Here is an 18,336-nt window from a genome sequence, read left to right as displayed (position 1 = left end):
CCATCTGTTCCCTATAATTTCTCAGAGTTCAGCCTGTCCATCAGCAACATTTTTCACATCCAAATACGTTGCATTTTAGGAAATATGAAAGGTGTACTCATTTGAAATGAATAGATATTGGCTGACAATATATTTGTCAGCCTCAAGCTTCAGTCCTCTTTCTCCATTTACCAGTGGAATACACATAATCCTTTTTCTTGGAAAAATAGAGACAAAATAGGAGCTGAGTAATTGTTGGCTTTTTGCCATTTTCATTGAAAAGCTGATTTTGTTCTCCAGTGTCTCTTTCCTCTTTGTTGTTTTTGATTTTGAACAGTCCCTTTAGTTTCTATAGTCTAATATGTGACTGATGCCAGAGTCTGTGCTATATTTATTTAATCACATTTTTCTTCTAGTACTATGGCTCACATGATTCATTTTCTACACTTCTAGGCATTAGCGCATAGGTACTGAAAGCTATGAGGCATTGTTTCTGGTGTGAATCTGATTTATTATTCCAGTTTGATGTCATAGTTAAAGCATCAAGCTAGAAACTGAGAGATTGTGAGTTTTAGTCCTGCCTTGGCACAAAGCCAGTGGGTGATCACTTTCTCTCAGCCCTAGAAAAGAGGCAGTGGCCAAACATTTCTTAAAAACATTGCCAAGAAAACTGGAGATGCTTGTCCAGGAGTCCAGGTATCTGAGAACAGGACACAATTGGATGGAAGAAAATAAATTACATTGATATTTTGTACTCTCTACAGTGTGTACTTTTTTAGCTTAGGTTTTCATTTTTAACACCCATAGGATTCAGTTTAAATCTGTACTGATGAATTTTGCTTTGTTTCAACCATATGTATTTTAGCAGCCCTTGTGATACAGTCTATATCACATCAACTGTCAGTCACCCAGACAATTCAGCCATGGTCTTTGAAAGCAAATCTCTCCTATCAGCATGAATGAGAAGACTATCATGGCCCCAAGGTCTTGAGCATTTTTATTTGATTTTCATTAGGATTTGTTTCTAACAGTACCATCTGTGCTCACATGTATTAGGAAGAGATAACGGACAATTGACTTGACAGTGATTGGAAGTTATTCTGTCACGCATCTCTGTTCACTCAACACACTTTTACTGTACATATGGCATTCATCACACTTCACAAGTCACCGTGTTTGGTTGGCACACATTTGTTTCAATTTCAATTTCTCACAATAGTCGGTCACCAACTACATGACTGTTCTTGTCTCTGCCTTTTTCTTTGATCTTCAAACAGGAATACAGTACCATCATGTCACAAGCATTATAGATTACTACAGCAGTCAATTCATTTTCATTTTTTAAGGTTCCATCAGTCAAGGCGTATATTTTATTTGTATTGTTTGTGTGTGCATTGTTTTGTTCTCATATTGTTTACTTAGATGCTGAATTTATTTAGATAACATATATAACATATCCCACTAAATTAGCACACTCAAGGTGCCTTACAATAATCTCAAAACAATAACTATAAAATAATATTCAAAACTAAGTTCATATATTAACAATGACCTTGGAACTTCCTGTTAAACTCCTCTGGCAAACTCCCATTTCTTCTACATTTTTCTCACTCTGGTTTTGCAGAGTGAAACACTTTGGTTTCATGGGTGCTAAGAATAGTACCAATGCTTGACCTAAGAGTGTAGAATGTGTACTACAAAATCCTCAGGCCTGTTTTGACACTGATGGTTGTACTCATGTGAACATTACTACTTGCCTTTTGAATTGAGAGTATGATAGGTACTTCCTTCTACTTACACACTAATCTGCCCTGTAGATGGGCTAGAAAGTTTATGGGAAAGTTTTCAGTGCAAGTACCGAAACACATTCGGGATTTATGCATGAGTTGGGTCTTTATCCTTCAAAGTAGGACTGTGCTGTATGTTTACTGTACTTGAAGAATGCAATGCTCAAGCCTAGAAAGTCTTAATATTTTCCTTGATGTAGTCCTGATGCTTTCTTTTCCAGGTAGGGTCTTGGATTGGCTTTGCCATAATGACTCAGTGCCTTCCAGGTAAGTCCTAGTAATACGTTAGATCTTTGCTGGAGTCACTTTTAATAAGAATTTTATTAAGCAATGTTTATGAAATACGGTTATGTATTTTTATTCTTTCTGTCCCTTCCCAATTTTTCTATTAGAACTGTTCTTTATTGCCAAGTATATTAGGGTCTATGAATTTAAAACAGGAGAAATATCTTGCCCCTTTCAGCGAAGAAGGTACCAGCATAAGATTACAAGAGCTCAGTAAATTACAGCTTCTGTGTTACAGTAAGTTTCATCCCTTTACTAAAAGGGATGCCAGCAGCTATGCACTCTTCCGTTTGGTCTCTTCATTGCCTTTACTTTCTTTTACCAAGGCACATAGAAGTTGAAGATGTTCTCATTCATTATATAGTGTAGGAAATAATGAAGGATGCTGCCCTTTCCTGGGATAGCAATCCTGAGGGCTGCCTCCTATTTTACAATATCTTATTTTTCATTTGTTAGGGATGCTTTAGTTCTGAGTATCTACACTGCTCAAAAAAATAAAGGGAACACAAAAATAAGACATCCTAGATCTGAATGAATGAAATATTCGTAGTAAATACTTTGTTCATTACATAGTTGAATGTACTGACAACAAAATCACACAACAATTATCAATGGAAATCAAATTTATCAACCCATGGAGGTCTGGATTTGGAGTTACACTCAAAATTAAAGTGGAAAAAAACACTACAGGCTGATCCAACTTTGATGTAATGTCCTTAAAATAAGTCAAAATGAGGCTCAGTAGTGTGTGTGGCCTCCACGTGCCTGTATGTCCTCCCTACAACGCCTGAGCAGGCTCCTGATGAGGTGGCGGATCGTCTCCTGAGGGATCTCCTCCTACACCTCGACTAAACCATCCCCCAACTCCTGGACAGTCTGTGGTGCAACGTGGCGTTGGTGGATGGAGCGAGACATGATGTCCCAGATGTGCTCAATTGGATTCAGGTCTGGGGAACAGGCGGGCCAGTCCATAGCATCAATGCTTTCGTCTTGCAGGAACTGCTGACACACTCCAGCCACATGAGGTCTAGCATTGTCGTGCATTAGGAGGAACCTAGGGCCAACCGCACCAGCATATGGTCTCACAAGGGGTCTGAGGATCTCATCTGGGTACCTAATGGCAGTCAGGCTACCTCTGGCGAGCACATGGAGGGCTGTGCGGCCCCCCAAAGAAATGCCACCCCACACCATTACTGACCCACTGCCAAACCGATCATGCTGGAGGATGTTGCAGGTAGAAGAACGTTCTCCACGGCGTCTCCAGACCCTGTCACTTCTGTCACATGTGCTCAGTGTGAACCTGCTTTTATCTGTGAAGAGCACAGGGCGCCAATGGCGAAGTTGCCAATCTTGGTGTTCTCTGGCAAATGCCAAACATCCTGCACGGTGTTGGGCTGTACGCACAACCCCCACCTGTGGATGTCAGACCCTCATACCACCCTCATGGAGTCTGTTTCTGACCGTTTGAGCAGCCACATGCACATTTGTGGCCCGCTGGAGGTCATTTTGCAGGGCTTTGGCAGTGCTCCTCCTGTCCCTCCTTGCACAAAGGCGGAGATAGCGGTCCTGATGCTGGGTTGTTGCCCTCCTACAGCCGCCTCCACGTCTCCTGATGTATTGGCCTGTCTCCTGGTAGCGCCTCCATGCTCTGGACACTACGCTGACAGACACAGCAAACCTTGCCACAGCTCGCATTGATGTGCCATCCTGGATGAGCTGCACTACCTGAGCCACTTGTGTGGGTTGTAGACTCCGTCTCATGCTACCACTAGAGTGACAGCACCGCCAGCATTCAAAAGTGACCAAACCATCAGCCAGAAAGCATAGGAACTGAGAAGTGGTCTGTGGTCACCACCTGCAGAACCACTCCTTTATTGGGGATGTCTTGCTAACTGCCTATGCTTTCCACCTGTTTATTCCATTTGCACAACAGCATGTGAAATTGATTGTCAATTAGTGTTGCTACCTAAGTGGACAGTTTGATTTCACAGAAGTGTGATTGACTTGGAGTTGCATTGTGTTGCTTAAGTGTTCCCTTTATTTTTTTGAGCAGTGTATATTAAACAATGTGCAAAATTAGATAGTATTCCCCAAGACAAGTATCCAATGTAATATAACATCCTTGGTAGTATTTTCTATTTCTGCAGTCTATTCCTTAAAAGATGTACAGGTAGTCCTTGACTTATGACCACAATTGAGCCCAAATTTCTGTTGTTCAGGGGGACAGTTAAATTATTTTGTCCTACTTTACGACCTTTCTTGCCTCAGTTAAGTGAATCACTGCAGATGTTAAGTTAGTACCACCATAGTTAAGTGAATCTGGCTTCCCCATTGACTTTGCTTGTGATAAAGTTGCAGAAAGTGATCACATGACCCCAGGACACTGCAACCTTCATAAATATGAGCTAGTTGCCAAATGTCTGAATTTTGATATGTGACCATGAAATACTGCAATGGTCATAAGTGTGAAAAACGATCATAAGTCACTTTTTTCAGTGCCATTTTAACTGAACGGTCACTAAAGGAACTGTTGTAAGTCAAGGACTACCTGTAATACATTTGGAAAAGGAGTCAATGTTAAATGTTTTATTCTTTTTTCTGCCAAGAGGGAGGATGCTTTTCTGAATACCTATTAACGTTACACACTTTTTTGTTTGTCAACAGTGGCTCTGTTTTCCTTGGTTGGATTTATTCAAATGACCATTTGGGCAAAGGGAAAACACCGAAGTTACCTGAAGGAGTTCCGAGATTACCCACCCCTACGTTCACCTATCGTCCCTTTTCTGCTCTAAGCCTCCTTCTGCACTAATATATCAAACTGGGCTGGTAGCTTCATTTTTTATCTTCTTGAGCAGCTGTTATTGGAGTCTAAAACGGGGGTTTTTTTCACTGTCCACAATGTGTTTTGAGGGGTGGTGGTGTTGAAATTCCTTCCTTTTTAAAGTTAATTGCCCTTTCCTCCGTCATCTTTGTCCTTTGTCCCTATTCCAAAACCACATTTGATTTAGAATAACACTTCCCTACAATTACCACGAAGCCAAACACTGCAACAAGAACAGAGGGAACAATCCAGTTTTACAGGGGGGGAAAGTTGAGCAGCTGCTAGGCATTATATTTGTAAGAGTAGGTACCATAAATGGAGCCTAGACAGCTGGACTTTGGCCAAAAGTGAGGTCATAGAATAGCAATCTTAACTCTAGTCTTTATTTATAATTTTAGAAAAGTTGTCCACTGCGTTTGTGCAGCACTTTGGATATGAAAACATAAAAGTGCCTTGGAAAGCATGGTGCCATTCCTAAACCAAATGGGTCTTTCCTGGAATGGAAAGACCCAGGAAAAGGCATGGCTGCTTTAAGGAGTTGCAGACTGATGCAGTCATCATGGCCCTGTGTGGTATGATATACTTTTTTGCATTTGCATTTGCATTCAAAGCACAGCACAGCCTATTAATTCAGTTGTGGGCATTCTCCTAGTAGTAAATTATTGCTATTTTTTTTTTATTATGGAGTGATGCTTGGTACTAAAAAAATTGTAATTAATTTTTTTTCTGGAGGGAAATAAACTGACTAAGATCAGTGACAATACTAACTTCATCTCTTTTATAGGATGGTCATGTCCCTTTTTAACCCTTGTTCAACTAGTAGGCATTTGTGCTTGAAACCAAAATTGAAAATGGGTCAAATTACAAATAATTTCATAAGGGCAGAACACATTATTTAATCATCCCAGTTATAAGATAAATTATGACATGGCAGATTCCCTGCTCTGAAGCAAAGGAAATAAATTAGTTATGGTCTAGTAGTAGCTTTGGTGTTACATAGGTTGTTTCAGTCCTGTCCACCATACAAATTGGCCACTTGTCGTCCACATAAATGCTTTTCCTTTTCCTACCTAGTAGAATCTTATGAGCGGTGAACATTATCTTCCAAGTAGAAATGTATGCCTGAAGTGACTCAATTTTGTGTGATGGTAGAGTAGGCCTTCTGTAGTTAAGAGATTCTTGAAATAAAGATCTAGCAAATAGTCTTGTGCCTAACTAGCAATAATTGTGTAACTTTCTGTAACACAGGCCCACTGAAAGATGAGTGGACAGGGCAGTTATGGAGATATACAAGTGAAACTTTGATTTAATGGATCAGATGATAAAAGGTGTTTCTTCCAGTTTTCCATTAAATGGAAGAGTGATCATACCAATGTAGGTATAGGTATCGGTATTAGGTAAATGTTACAAATTACATCATTTGTGTGACTTACTCAATTTGTATATGTTTACAAGTGCACTGAGAAATTTGGGGGGGGGATTCCTGCTTTGAAATTTCTAACTATTTCTAGCACTTAAGAGATAAGGAAATGCCTACTATTCCTTCTTTAAAAATATTCAATGTTACAGAACTGAAGCCTCTTAGGTTTGGACTTTCTTTTTGAGGAGGTTGTTTATTTTTCTGTTTGTCATTGTTACCAAGGTTGTGGTACTGCATACAAGTAGTCTTTGGCTTATGATGGCAACTGGGAGTGGGATTGCCATTGCTAAACAATGTGGTAACACCAGGTGGCCACACCGCTTAACGACAGCAATCCTGGCAATCCCACTTACTGTCATTACCTCAAGATATTCAGGTTTTTAAGTGGGAAGTGGTAGGAATTTTATATAAGGACGAGGACGGGCAGCTGGGAGGGTTGGTGCAGGCTGTGATTTGGAAGAGGCTTGTGGGGAGGAGTGGCTGGGGCAACAAATTGAGCATAAGAAGGTTGTGGGATACACAGTGCGGCAAGAAGGCTGGGGGACTTACTAGAGTAATATGCAACTTTCCTTGCTGGCTTCCCCATTGATTTTGATTTTGGGAAGCCAGTAGGGAAAATTGTAAATGGCAATAATCTGACGACAGGATGCTGCAATTGCGGTAATACAAGCAGTTGACAAGTCCCCGAATCATGATCGCATGACCCTGGAGTACCGCGAAGGCCAGAACTTCAAGGATGGGTCATGAATTCCACTTGTTCAGCCCCATTCCAACTTCAAATGGTTGCTGAGTGAGTGGCTAGTAAATGAGGACTACTTGTATATTTAATTTGGAGGACGCCCCATTTGAAGTAGAGTGGAACTTGATTCTAAACAAATATGTTCACAATCAAGATGAATGTTTGTCATAGTTTTAAGATTATGCTGAATGTGAACAGTGATATCTGAAACCTAGGCTCCAAGGCTGCTGTTAAATGAGCCACTGACTTTTTGCTATAATCCATTTCATGTGGAACTTTATTTAAACTAACCAATAAAAAATAATCCAGCCACTGGACAGTCTCAGACTTTTTTTTTTTTAAAGCATGGAATTATACATTGAAGGACTTTTTTTCCCACACATTGGGGAAGACTACAGGTAAGAATGGACACCTCTTGTTATATTTGATATTTCATTTGAAATTAAATGGACCAGAAACTATAGTCTTATACAAACATTGGATTCCTAACAGATTATAGTTGCATAAGGCGAATGCGACTACCTACTGGCTAGGAAAATTTAAAGTTAGGATTTGAGAGTCCTGTGAGACTTATCTTACAAATTTCACCTGTAGGTTGACCACAGAATTGGGCTCCCCAGTTCAGATTCACTCACTTCGATGTATAGACCAGGTAGTAGGATGAACAGAGGAAACATAGGAATCACAAAATATTACTCAATATTACTCTTTTGCGTGAAAAATGACACATTAGGTAGGACTGACTATAAATATAAATACATTGAATGAAAAACTTATTACTAATGAACTGTATTTCCAAAGAAATATTTTGAACCTATACTTTGTATTATCTCATGATCACCTGCCAACAGTGCCCAGCAAAACACTTGGGTGCTCAAGTATTATGGATGATTGCACCTCATGTTTTACTCAGCTATAGATGAGCTTTAACCTTCAGAATTAAACACAAGTAAAATTGGATAGAATAGTATTCCTCATTCCCAGAAGCCTACCCAGTTGAAGGAGAGGATAGAAAAAAGAATTCTTCAAATATACCGTACATGAGAAACTCACTTGGAAGAAAACTCATCCCACATGACTTCTCCCTTTGAAAAATCACACAGTTCATCAAACAGCAAATTGGCAGAAGCATGATTGTGAATGTTTACAAAAGATGAGAAATGCAGCTTGGACCTATTACACAAGAAACTTTCAAGGTCACATGCAATCTACTTATAACCATAGTAGCTACATGACTGTTGACTTACAGTAGCAACTTTGCCATCATGATTAGTAAGTAATACCTTGTTTCGGTTCTGCTATCAGCTGTAGCCTGTATTACTGCTCAGCCTGAGTACTTGGATGCTCCTCCTAATTAGTCCCAGAGGTCTTTGGAGGGGGCTAGGTGGAATATTTGGCCCAGTCTGGCCTAGTGCAGATATCTTTCCCAACTACTGGTTATGTCCTTGCTCAGATAGCTGAGTAAACATACTGGCTTTCTTTATGGCCTACCGGTGCTGTTACCAAATGCCAGATTGGTGAATAATAAAATCTGAGCATCCTCTACCATGATGCAGAAGTTCTTTGCCCTCTATTATACATTTGAGCTAGGCTATGCAACAGGTTGTGAGATAGCTAAAAAACAGATGGAGAGAAACTTCTCAAATTTGATCAAATTCCAGAGTGTCACATGTCTTACCATAAATGGTATAGAATAGAATAAGAGTTGGAAGGGACCTTGGAGGTCTTCTAGTCCAACCCCTTGCCCAGGCAGGAAACCCTACACCACTTCAGACAAATGGTTATCCAGCATCTTCTTAAAAATTTCCAGTGTTTATTGGACCCGTGTCCCTCCTGGTTAGTGCTGGCTTCTCGGGAGGTGACACGAGGCTGGTTCCAGGGGATTATAAATGCTTCGTTGGGTGAGGGTGTCTTTCCTGCCACCTTGAAAGAGGCGGTGGTGAGGCCTCCTCAAGAAGCCTTCCCTGAACCCGGCAATGTTGGTAAATTATCTCCGGTCTCCAACCTTCGTTTTGTGGCGAAGGTTGTTGAGAGAGTGGTTGCGCAACAGATCCCCCAGCACCTGGATGAAACGACGTATCTGGATCCGTTCCAGTCAGGCTTCAGGCCCGGGTACAGCACGGAAAACGGCATTGGTCGCGTTGGTTGATGATCTCTGGAGGGCTCGGGACAGGGGGTGCTCCTCTGTCCTGGTCCTGTTAGATCTCTCAGCGGCTTTTGATACCATCGACCATGGTATCATGCTGCACCGGTTGGAAGAGTTAGGGGTGGGAGGCACTGTGTTGCGGTGGTTCTCCTCCTTTCTCTCTGACCGGTCGCAGTCTGTGTTGACAGGGGGACAGAGGTCGACCCCGAGGCCCCTCGTGGGGTGCCGCAAGGGTCGGTCCTCTCGCATCTTCTGTTAAACATTTATGTGAAGCCACTGGGCGAGATCATCCGTGGTTTCGGGGTGGAGTACCATCAGTACGCTGACGACACCCAGCTGTACAATTTTCACTTGTTTATTGGACCCGTGTCCCTCCTGGTTAGTGCTGGCTTCTCGGGAGGTGACACGAGGCTGGTTCCAGGGGATTATAAATGCTTCGTTGGGTGAGGGTGTCTTTCCTGCCGCCTTGAAAGAGGCGGTGGTGAGGCCTCTCCTCAAGAAGCCTTCCCTGGACCCGGCAATGTTGGTAAATTATCGTCCAGTCTCCAACCTTCGTTTTGTGGCGAAGGTTGTTGAGTGTGGTTGCGCAACAGATCCCCCAGCACCTGGATGAAACGACGTATCTGGATCCGTTCCAGTCGGGCTTCAGGCCCGGGTACAGCACGGAAACGGCATTGGTCGCGTTGGTTGATGATCTCTGGAGGGCTCGGGACAGGGGGTGCTCCTCTGTCCTGGTCCTGTTAGATCTCTCAGCGGCTTTTGATACCATCGACCATGGTATCATGCTGCACCGGTTAGAAGAGTTAGGGGTGGGAGGCACTGTGTTGCGGTGGTTCTCCTCCTTTCTCTCTGACCGGTCGCAGTCTGTGTTGACAGGGGGACAGAGGTCGACCCCGAGGCCCCTCATATGTGGGGTGCCGCAAGGGTCGGTCCTCTCGCCTCTCCTGTTCAACATTTATGTGAAGCCGCTGGGCGAGATCATCCGTGGTTTCGGGGTGGAGTACCATCAGTACGCTGATGACACCCAGCTGTACATCTCCACCCCGGATCACCCCAACGATGCCCTTGAAGTGATGTCCCGGTGCCTCGAGGCCGTACGGATCTGGATGGGGAGGAACAGGCTCAGGCTCAACCCATCCAAGACCGAGTGGCTGTGGTTTCCGACGTCCCGATATAGTCAGCTGACGCCATCACTGACTATTGGGGGCAAATCATTGGCCCCCACGGAGAGGGCTCGCAACTTGGGCGTCCTCCTGGACTCACGGCTGTCTTTAGAAGAGCACTTGACGGCCGTGACCGGGAGGATTTTTTATCAGGTTCGCCTGATTCGCCAGTTGCGTCCCTTTCTGGATCGGGACTCGTTACGCACGGTCACTCATGCCCTCATCACCTCCCGCCTGGACTATTGTAATGCTCTCTACATGGGGCTCCCCTTGAGGAGCACCCGGAGGCTCCAACTGGCGCAGAGTGCGGCCGCGCGGGTGGTAATGGGAGCGACATGGCGCTCTCATGTAACACCTCTCCTGCGCGAGCTGCACTGGCTCCCGGTGGTCTTCGGGGTGCACTTCAAGGTTTTGGTTACCACCTTTAAAGCACTCCATGGCTTAGGACCTGGTTATTTACGGGACCGCCTACTACCAATAGCCTCCCACCGGCCAGTACGCTCTCATAGAGAGGGACTCCTCCGGGTGCCGTCAGCCAAACAGTGTCGACTGGCGGCCCCTAGGGGGAGAGCCTTCTCTGTGGGGGCACCTACCATCTGGAATGAGCTCCCCCCGGAGATACGGAGGATCCCGGATCTGCGCTCCTTCCACCGTGCTGTGAAGACCTTTTTATTCCATCAGGCGGGCTTGGCCTAATTTCTTCTCTTTTTAAATATGTAAATTTTAATCTGATTTTAAATTATTGGGGTGTTTTAATCTGTCTGGCCAAAATGATTTAATTTGATTTTATCTGGTTTTTAAATTTTTTGTATTTATGTATTTTATTGTTGGCTGTTCACCGCCCTGAGTCCTTCGGGAGTAGGGCGGTATACAAATCAAATAAAAACAAAACAAAACAAAACAAAACAAAAACAGTGTTGGAGCGTTCACAACTTTTGCAGGCAAGTTGTTCCACTTATTAATTGTTCTGTCAGGAAATTTCTCCTTGGTTCTAAATTGCTTCTCTCCTTGATCAGTTTCCACCCATTGCTTCTTGTTCTAATTTCAGGTGCTTTGAAGAATAATTTGACTCCCTCTTCTTTGTGGCAACCCCTGAGATATTGGAACATTGCTATCATGTCTCCCCTAGTCCTTCTTTTCATTAAACTAGATGTTCCACTATTATTTCTTATTTCACATAAGGCAGAGCAATTCTTGGGTGTTTAGCACAATCTACTGGCCTTTTGACTCCAGCACTCCTCATTTCCAAAGGTTCCAACTTTTGTAAAAGGAACTTTGTGTATGAAGAGGTGTAAATGCACAGAATGTATACAAACATAACATTCAGAAGCAGCTGCCTTCATCCAGAATGAAACTGAAAGCTTACGTTGCTGAATACAGATAAAATATAAAAGTAACTAGATGGTAGAGTTCCATCTGAACTTAACTAGACACATCTCATTGGCACAATTGCCAGAACTGGTAATGCAAGATTAGGGCTCCCAACAAGAAGATACTTACAGATCCTTGGCATTTATGAACATTTATTAGCCGTAGGTCCAAGAGGAGCATTCATTCATTTTGTTGTAGGAATCACAGTGAACATCTGAGACCCAACTGTGACATAATGTTTTTATTGTTTTCAATATAGCAAGTCCAGAAGTTTCTTTTAAGAGGAGGGAGAAGAAGCACCCCAAACTAATTAGGTTTCTATGGTAATATTCGCCTGTTCTTCGATGCGCTTCTTCCTAGCCAGCAAACGCCGTTCTCGTTCAAATTCTTTCATGCGCATAACATAGCTAACACAAAGGATACAAATATAAGTCAGTTCAATTCTGTTTGGCCCTGCGGCACACCAAGACAACCAGACACAAGAACAGTTTTTCCCCGAACGCCATCACTCTGCTAAACAAATAATTCCCTCAACACTGTCAAACTATTCATATTAGGCTGCATTACTATTACTATTAGTCTTCTCATCATTCCTATCACCCATCTCCTCCCACTTATGACTGCATGACTGTAACTTTGTTGCTTGTATCTTTACAATTTATATTTATATTTATATTGATTGTTTCCTAGTATGATTTAATTGCTTATTTGTACCCTATGACAGTGATGGTTAACCTTTTTGGTGCCCAAAGCATGGGTGTGCGTGAATACACATTTGCACGCAAATGCACGTGCACGTACCTGAACCCCCAAAATGCAATGTGAGTGCTCCCCCGCACATGCACCCTGCCCCCCTGCATGCACATGCATCCCTGGCACATGCGCCTCACCCCCCCCCCCCGGCACCCTGTTTTGGCTTCCAAGTTGCTGCAGAAGGCCTTCCAGGCCCAAAACGAGGCACGGGGGGCACGTGCATGCACAACCCCCCAAAATGTAATGCGAGCACCCCCAGTGCATGCACCCACCTCCCTACATCCGTGTGTGCATGTCCCCCACATGCGCCTCCACGCATGCGCAGCAAAGATCTGAAGACCAACTGGCCAGCGTGAAGCATGCACACATGCACAGTGGAGCTGGGCTGGGGCAACAGCTGGTGTACCCTCAGAGAGGGCTCTGTGTGCCACCTGTGGCACGCGTGCCATAGGTTCGCCATCACGGCCCTATGACTATCACTAAGTGTTGTACCTTATTATATGCACCAAAGACAAATTCCTTGTGTGTCCAATCACACTTGGCCAATAAAGAATTCCATTCTATTCTGTTTTCTTGGCTGCATGTTAATTGGCTTGAAAGCCATAATTTTATTTCATATTTAAAGTATCAGACATTTTATTAGTGAGGCAAATTGCTCCCCAGACTTATCTTCTTCAGTCAAGGTCTTAGTGCGGTATTTTTCTTAAAAGTTCTCTATGTATGCTAGAGAACAATGGAATAATTATTCATTTATGATTTACCCTCATGCACATAATAACTTTGCTTAGATAATTCAGTGATTAGGGCCCTTTTCCATCAGGGCAAGGCGCTTTAAAATTAAATCAAGGCTTATCAGCATTAAGGAAAAACTACTTGGTTGATTATCATGATCTTTTCTCTATTCACATCATGGTAGCATTTATAGTCTCCCATCCCAATATATTATGCTACATATTTTGAAGACTCACTGAATTTTTATGGTGGAAACAGAACACATTTCATAAAGGAATTACAGGGATATTTAGAGGCAGTACTTCTAATCCAAGGTAGTTTCTAATTCCTGAAACATAGTTAATTTACAGAATGAAGAATAAAGGACAAAATATAGCAACGAAGCAGATTAAAGCTATAACTTTGACTTACTCCAGATGCTCACAGTACTTCCACTCATGCTCCTGATGTTTGCACCCATTGATTGAAAAAGGATATGTGTCACGTCTGCACTTCATCCATGTTATGTAATGATGGGCACAATAATCCCGGAATTTGTAAGGAATCTGGGCATCATTCATCTCTTGATGAGTTGCTATCATCACTGTAGGAGAAAACAGGAGGAGAAAAAGATGGAAAGGGGGATTAAAATCTAAATGGAAGCTCTTCTTCAAGATCAACCATTTGGAATTCTCTAACAGATGCTGCAAAAGCTGTTTTCAAAAGCATATTCAGCAAGTTAATTTAGAGAACCTGTTCAATTAAAATTTACAGACCACAACAATCTGATGAGGAATTATTGATGAGTGTTCTTTGAGTATTATTTTGAAATCAGCTATGGAATCATTCAGTTATGCCATTCAGCCCGTGCTTAATCAAATTACTAATAAGAATGTCATAAGATATTTATTAAGTGCTTTACTGTATCATGTCTCTATCACTCCCACAATTTATTAAAGAAGTTACTCAATGAAAAAAGGTTAAATTAGTCTGTCAAGATGTACTTGTCAAAGTCTTTATTATTGACTTGGATGAAAAAGCTTATATAAATTTGTTAGCTAATATTCTAGGAAACAAAAGCATAATTAAAAATCGTGAAGAATTTGAGCATTTTGCAAAACTATAACTGCGATCTACTAAATAGAAATTAAGAAGAAGCAAGTACCAAGCATTTAAACAATACACCTACCCTTTATTTTTTACTTCAGGAGCATGGAAGTTGTATATTTTGGAGAAAATAAACTACTGATTATAATTGCATTTGAATATGTCTTCCGATCCTCTGAATTTTTAAAAGCATTTTAAAATTAGATTTTATACAAAAAATGTTTACCACTTGAGTTATTTTTTGTGTTCTATTCCATAACAGCATTAGCATATATTTGCTGATAAAAATGTTCATTTGCACTTCAACCGCCTACTGAGACCTACTCAGTATTATCAGATTTCTTAATTGTAATACTAACATTATTTTATTATCACTCATTTCCTTCAATAAACTTTTTGTCAGCCACTGATCCATCATTATGAACTAGCTAACTGGTGATGAACAGGAGTGAACGTAGAAGCAGCAAGTAAGCTCTGACCCAATGACTGGGGTTAATATGGGGACAGACTATCTATTGGACCCCACAGACCACTAAAAAATGAAGAGTTTGAGAATCGTTGGATTAGAGAAATGGTTAAAAGTAATAGGATGAAATTTAACATAAACAAATGCAAAATTTCAATTATGAAAAAGATGAACAGATATAGATGGAAAGTACTTCTAAATTTGTAAAAAGGTTAGAATAGTAGCCAGTTGCAAACTGAAATACTGCCAGCAATTACAAGAAAGACAAATGTATCACACTTAATCCAAAATATTGGAAGAGGCTTAGAGAACAGCAACAGCAAAAATGATTGGGGGACTAGAAATTAAGTGCTATGAAGGGAAATGGAAGGAACTGAACAATCTTGAAGGGGAAAAAAAAAGACAGCCAACGAAGAGATATGATATATTCTCCAAATGTATCAACAGAGGTCAAATCAAAGGCATCATATATTTCGGGCAGATATTATCATTGCCTTACTCTATATACAACCTGAGTCCACCCAGGATATTTTGCAACATGATTCTATTACTAGCTGCATATATGAATTCTGCAAGAAGCTTCTAACCAGTTTTATTGACAGAACAATAATCTACACCAACGTTAGTAATCAATTTCATTGTGTACAATGACTAATGTTCATATGAAAGCTAACAGGGTGAATTTGATTTAAATCAAGTTGATTTATATCACAATTTAAATCACTAGTAAAAAGGCTTGATTTAAATCGACTCGATTTAAATCATAATTTTTAAAGAGCAACTGTCATCTCTGTCCTGCAGCAGCTCCTCCTCTGACCCGCTTTTGACTCACCAACAGTCCTATTCACTTTAATGGGACGGCTGGTGATGCGGCAGTGAAACAACAAGGTGAGGGACATGGCAGGCAGCAGGCGAGTGGATGCCCATTAACAGGTGCTGCCATGATGGATCTGAAATGACAGGTGCTCTTTAATATAATATTATATTTATAAACTGCTTAGGTTTCACTTTCATTTTTACTGCTTGCCCTTTCTCCTCACACTTAGAGCCTCGTGATACAGATGCATCTCTCTTCAAACAATCATAGAGTTTGTAGTGTACATAGATTTGCAAAACAATGGGATAAAGGAATATTCCTGAACTTTGTTTTATGATTTATCTCATGGTTACTGTGAAATTGTGTGAATGCATCAATGCAGTGCATGTTATCTCAGCTTGCAGAGCTTGGATTCATTGAATGAGTTTACCAAAAATGTAAATATTGCAAATATACAACCTCATGCTACATAACTAAGCTCCATTTCATGCTGAATAAACTAAATTATTAATGTATCTTAAATAGAAAACTATCTTTAGATAGATTTTTACTCCAAAAGCATTTTAAAATAAATTTGATAAAAATAAAAAAAAATCCAATTTAAAATTTAAAAATCCAATTTTTTTAATTTATTTTTTAAAAAACATCAATTTTTATCCACCCTGAAAGCTAATGAAGCTCATTATATTTCAACCCAAATTATTTCAAAGACTTGTTGTGAGGATGTAAACATAACTACCAGTAAGTAAGGTGTGGCTGTGAGAAAGGATTCACATTCAATTCTGGCAGGAATTTCTTCCATTGTTTCTGCTTGCCTGGTATGTTCTAGAATGGGTGCATTCCAGGTCCCTTCTATTAAAAATTGTCACCTTGTGTGATCTAGAACATGGGTCTCCAACCTTGGCAACTTTAAGACTTGTAGACTTTTAACTTCCAGAATTCCCGTCAGCTTTGCTTTGCAGGCTGAGGAATTCTGGGAGTTGAAGTGCACAAGTCTTAAAGTTGCCACGGTTGGAGACCCCTGATCTAGAAAGTGCACCTTTTCTGTAAAGCCTTCCACCTTCTGGAACAACATCACCTCCAGATATGAAAGGCACCCTCTCTCCTGGGGTTCTGAACAGCCCTGAAAACCTGCCTTTGGTCTCAGGCCTGAGGTTAATGTATTGGGAGGGGAGGGATCTTTGTAGTTTATTTGGATGGTTGCTTTTGGTCCAACCTGTCTTGTAAGTTTTGTTTAAATCATTTTGATCTAATATTATATTTTGCAAGGTACCTAGAGTCCATTGGAATGGATGATGGTATTAAATGTATTTATAATGCAAAAGGAAGAAAGCAAGCATCTAGTGCAGTGGTTCTCAACTTGTGGGTCACGACCCCTTTGGGGGTCGAACGACCCTTTCACAGGGATCGCCTAAGACCATCGGAAAACAAATATTTTCAATGGTTTTAGGAATAATTTTATGGTTGGAGGTCACCACAACATGAGGAACTGTATTAAACGGTTGCGGCATTACGAAAGTTGAGAACCACTGATCTAGTGGATGCCCAACATATCACTTAGTTCTTAAATTTTGGAGAGAAATTTGCAAACGGAATCGGCTATGGAGGTTCTCAGTCATCCAGGTCCCGGTTGTCCCAAAGGTGCATTTTGAAGAGGCGACTGGACTTTCTGGTTTTTCTTCGAAGACGTTTCGCTTCTCATCCAGAGCTGAAGAAGCTTCTTGGATGAGAAGCGAAACGTCTTCGAAGAAAAACGAGAGTAAGTCCAGTCGCCTCTTGGAAAAAGCACCTTGGATGCAGATGGAATCCCTGGAGTCCCTGTCTCAATGCATTGATTTAAGGGGCGATCCTCTCCTTCTAGAGAGCCAGAAAGATCCGTGCATCGCTCGCCTACATTTGTCTCGTGAGAAAAGGGAGGCCGAATGAGAAACTGGGCCCCGGTTGCTCCACTTCGTGCTTCTTAACCACGCCACACCGAATTAGCTCTCAACGGCACGTAAGAAAACTACGCCTCTCGTAGGCAATCCGGCTGAGAAAGAGGCAACCTTGGGGGAACAAGCTCCGCGCCGGAGGACACGGCCGGAGCTAAACCCCCCCCAAAAAAAGGGGGGGCAGGAGAGCCTGGCACCCTCTGGATCCCAGCTTCGACGGGCCAAAATCTGCGCGATCAACGTTTCGTAGCCCCGAAGAGCTGCCGGCCGCCCAGCCTGGGACTCTCGGAGCCACAAGGGCGGAGCTCAGCACGGGGTGACCTTCCTTCTTCGCGACCCGCTCCGGCGCTGCTCACCGCGTTCCTTGCGCTCGGGGAGGCCGAGGTGGGCATCGAAGGTGGGCAAGGCGGAAATGTCGGGCTCCACCTCCGAGTCCCCCAAATACCGGCGGGCTAAATGAGCCCCCATCGCCTCCAAGGACTCTGCCCCTCGCTTCAGCTGGCTTCCGTCGTTTCCGCTTTTCTCTCTCTCTCTCTCTCTCTCTCTCCCAACCGGAACCGGAAGCGCTCGCGGAGTCCGCCTTAAAAGCGCTTGACACACACACACACACACTCTCTCTCTCTCTCTCTCTCTCTCTCCCTCCCCCACCAGAAGTGCTCGCGGAGTTCGCCTTAAAAGCTCGCTCGCTCTCCCCCCCCCGGAACCGGAAGCGGTCGTGGAGTCCACCTTGAAAGCGCTCGAATCTCTCTCTGTCTGTCTGTCTGTCTCTCTCTCTCTCTCTCTCTCTCTCTCCCCCCCCCCCAACCGGAACTCCTTCGCGGCCTTGGCGCATCTCGCTCA

At 42.4% G+C, this 18,336-nt stretch overlaps 2 protein-coding genes across 4 annotated transcripts in view; one reads left to right on the top strand and one right to left on the bottom strand.

The window, feature by feature from the left end:
* Nucleotides 1-7,343, top strand: part of TECR (trans-2,3-enoyl-CoA reductase) — a 57,065-nt gene extending 49,722 nt beyond the window's left edge. For both annotated transcript variants that reach the window (XM_034407399.3, XM_034407393.3), the window contains 2 exons: nt 1,988-2,033; nt 4,716-7,343. In XM_034407399.3, coding sequence (XP_034263290.1) covers nt 1,988-2,033; nt 4,716-4,843 — 174 coding nt within the window. In that variant the 3' untranslated portion in view covers nt 4,844-7,343. The remainder of the gene's footprint in view (nt 1-1,987; nt 2,034-4,715) is intronic.
* Nucleotides 7,344-11,846: 4,503 nt separating this feature from the next.
* On the bottom strand, nt 11,847-18,135 carry NDUFB7 (NADH:ubiquinone oxidoreductase subunit B7). Of its 2 annotated transcripts, none has more exons than XM_034407423.3 (3): nt 17,853-18,135; nt 13,608-13,779; nt 11,847-12,118 (listed from the first exon to the last, which is right to left on the bottom strand). In XM_034407423.3, the coding sequence occupies exons 1-3, from the start codon at nt 17,962-17,964 to the stop codon at nt 12,022-12,024; spliced, it is 381 nt and encodes a 126-aa protein (XP_034263314.1). In that variant the 5' UTR covers nt 17,965-18,135; the 3' UTR covers nt 11,847-12,021. The 2 variants fall into 2 exon arrangements, with proteins under 2 accessions (XP_034263314.1, XP_060544608.2); XM_060688625.2 differs by lacking the exon at nt 17,853-18,135 and adding an exon at nt 15,581-15,694.
* Between the last annotated feature and the right edge of the window lie 201 nt (nt 18,136-18,336).

The sequence above is a fragment of the Pantherophis guttatus genome, chromosome 2, assembly GCF_059756535.1.
Source record: "Pantherophis guttatus breed Tessera chromosome 2, ASM5975653v1, whole genome shotgun sequence".
Taxonomy (NCBI): Eukaryota; Metazoa; Chordata; class Lepidosauria; order Squamata; family Colubridae; genus Pantherophis; species Pantherophis guttatus.
This window is presented reverse-complemented; position numbering and strand designations above follow the sequence as displayed.

What these genes read in the sequence shown, in the direction of transcription:
- NDUFB7 (XM_034407423.3), bottom strand. Translation starts at nt 17,964, where the DNA reads ATGGGGGCTCATTTAGCCCGCCGGTATTTGGGGGACTCGGAGGTGGAG. An exon ending in CCCCGAGCGCAAGGAACGCG is followed by an intron (nt 13,780 to 17,852) that starts GTGAGCAGCGCC and finishes TTTCTCCTACAG; the next exon opens with TGATGATAGCAACTCATCAA. An exon ending in AAGTACTGTGAGCATCTGGA is followed by an intron (nt 12,119 to 13,607) that starts GTAAGTCAAAGT and finishes CCTTTGTGTTAG; the next exon opens with CTATGTTATGCGCATGAAAG.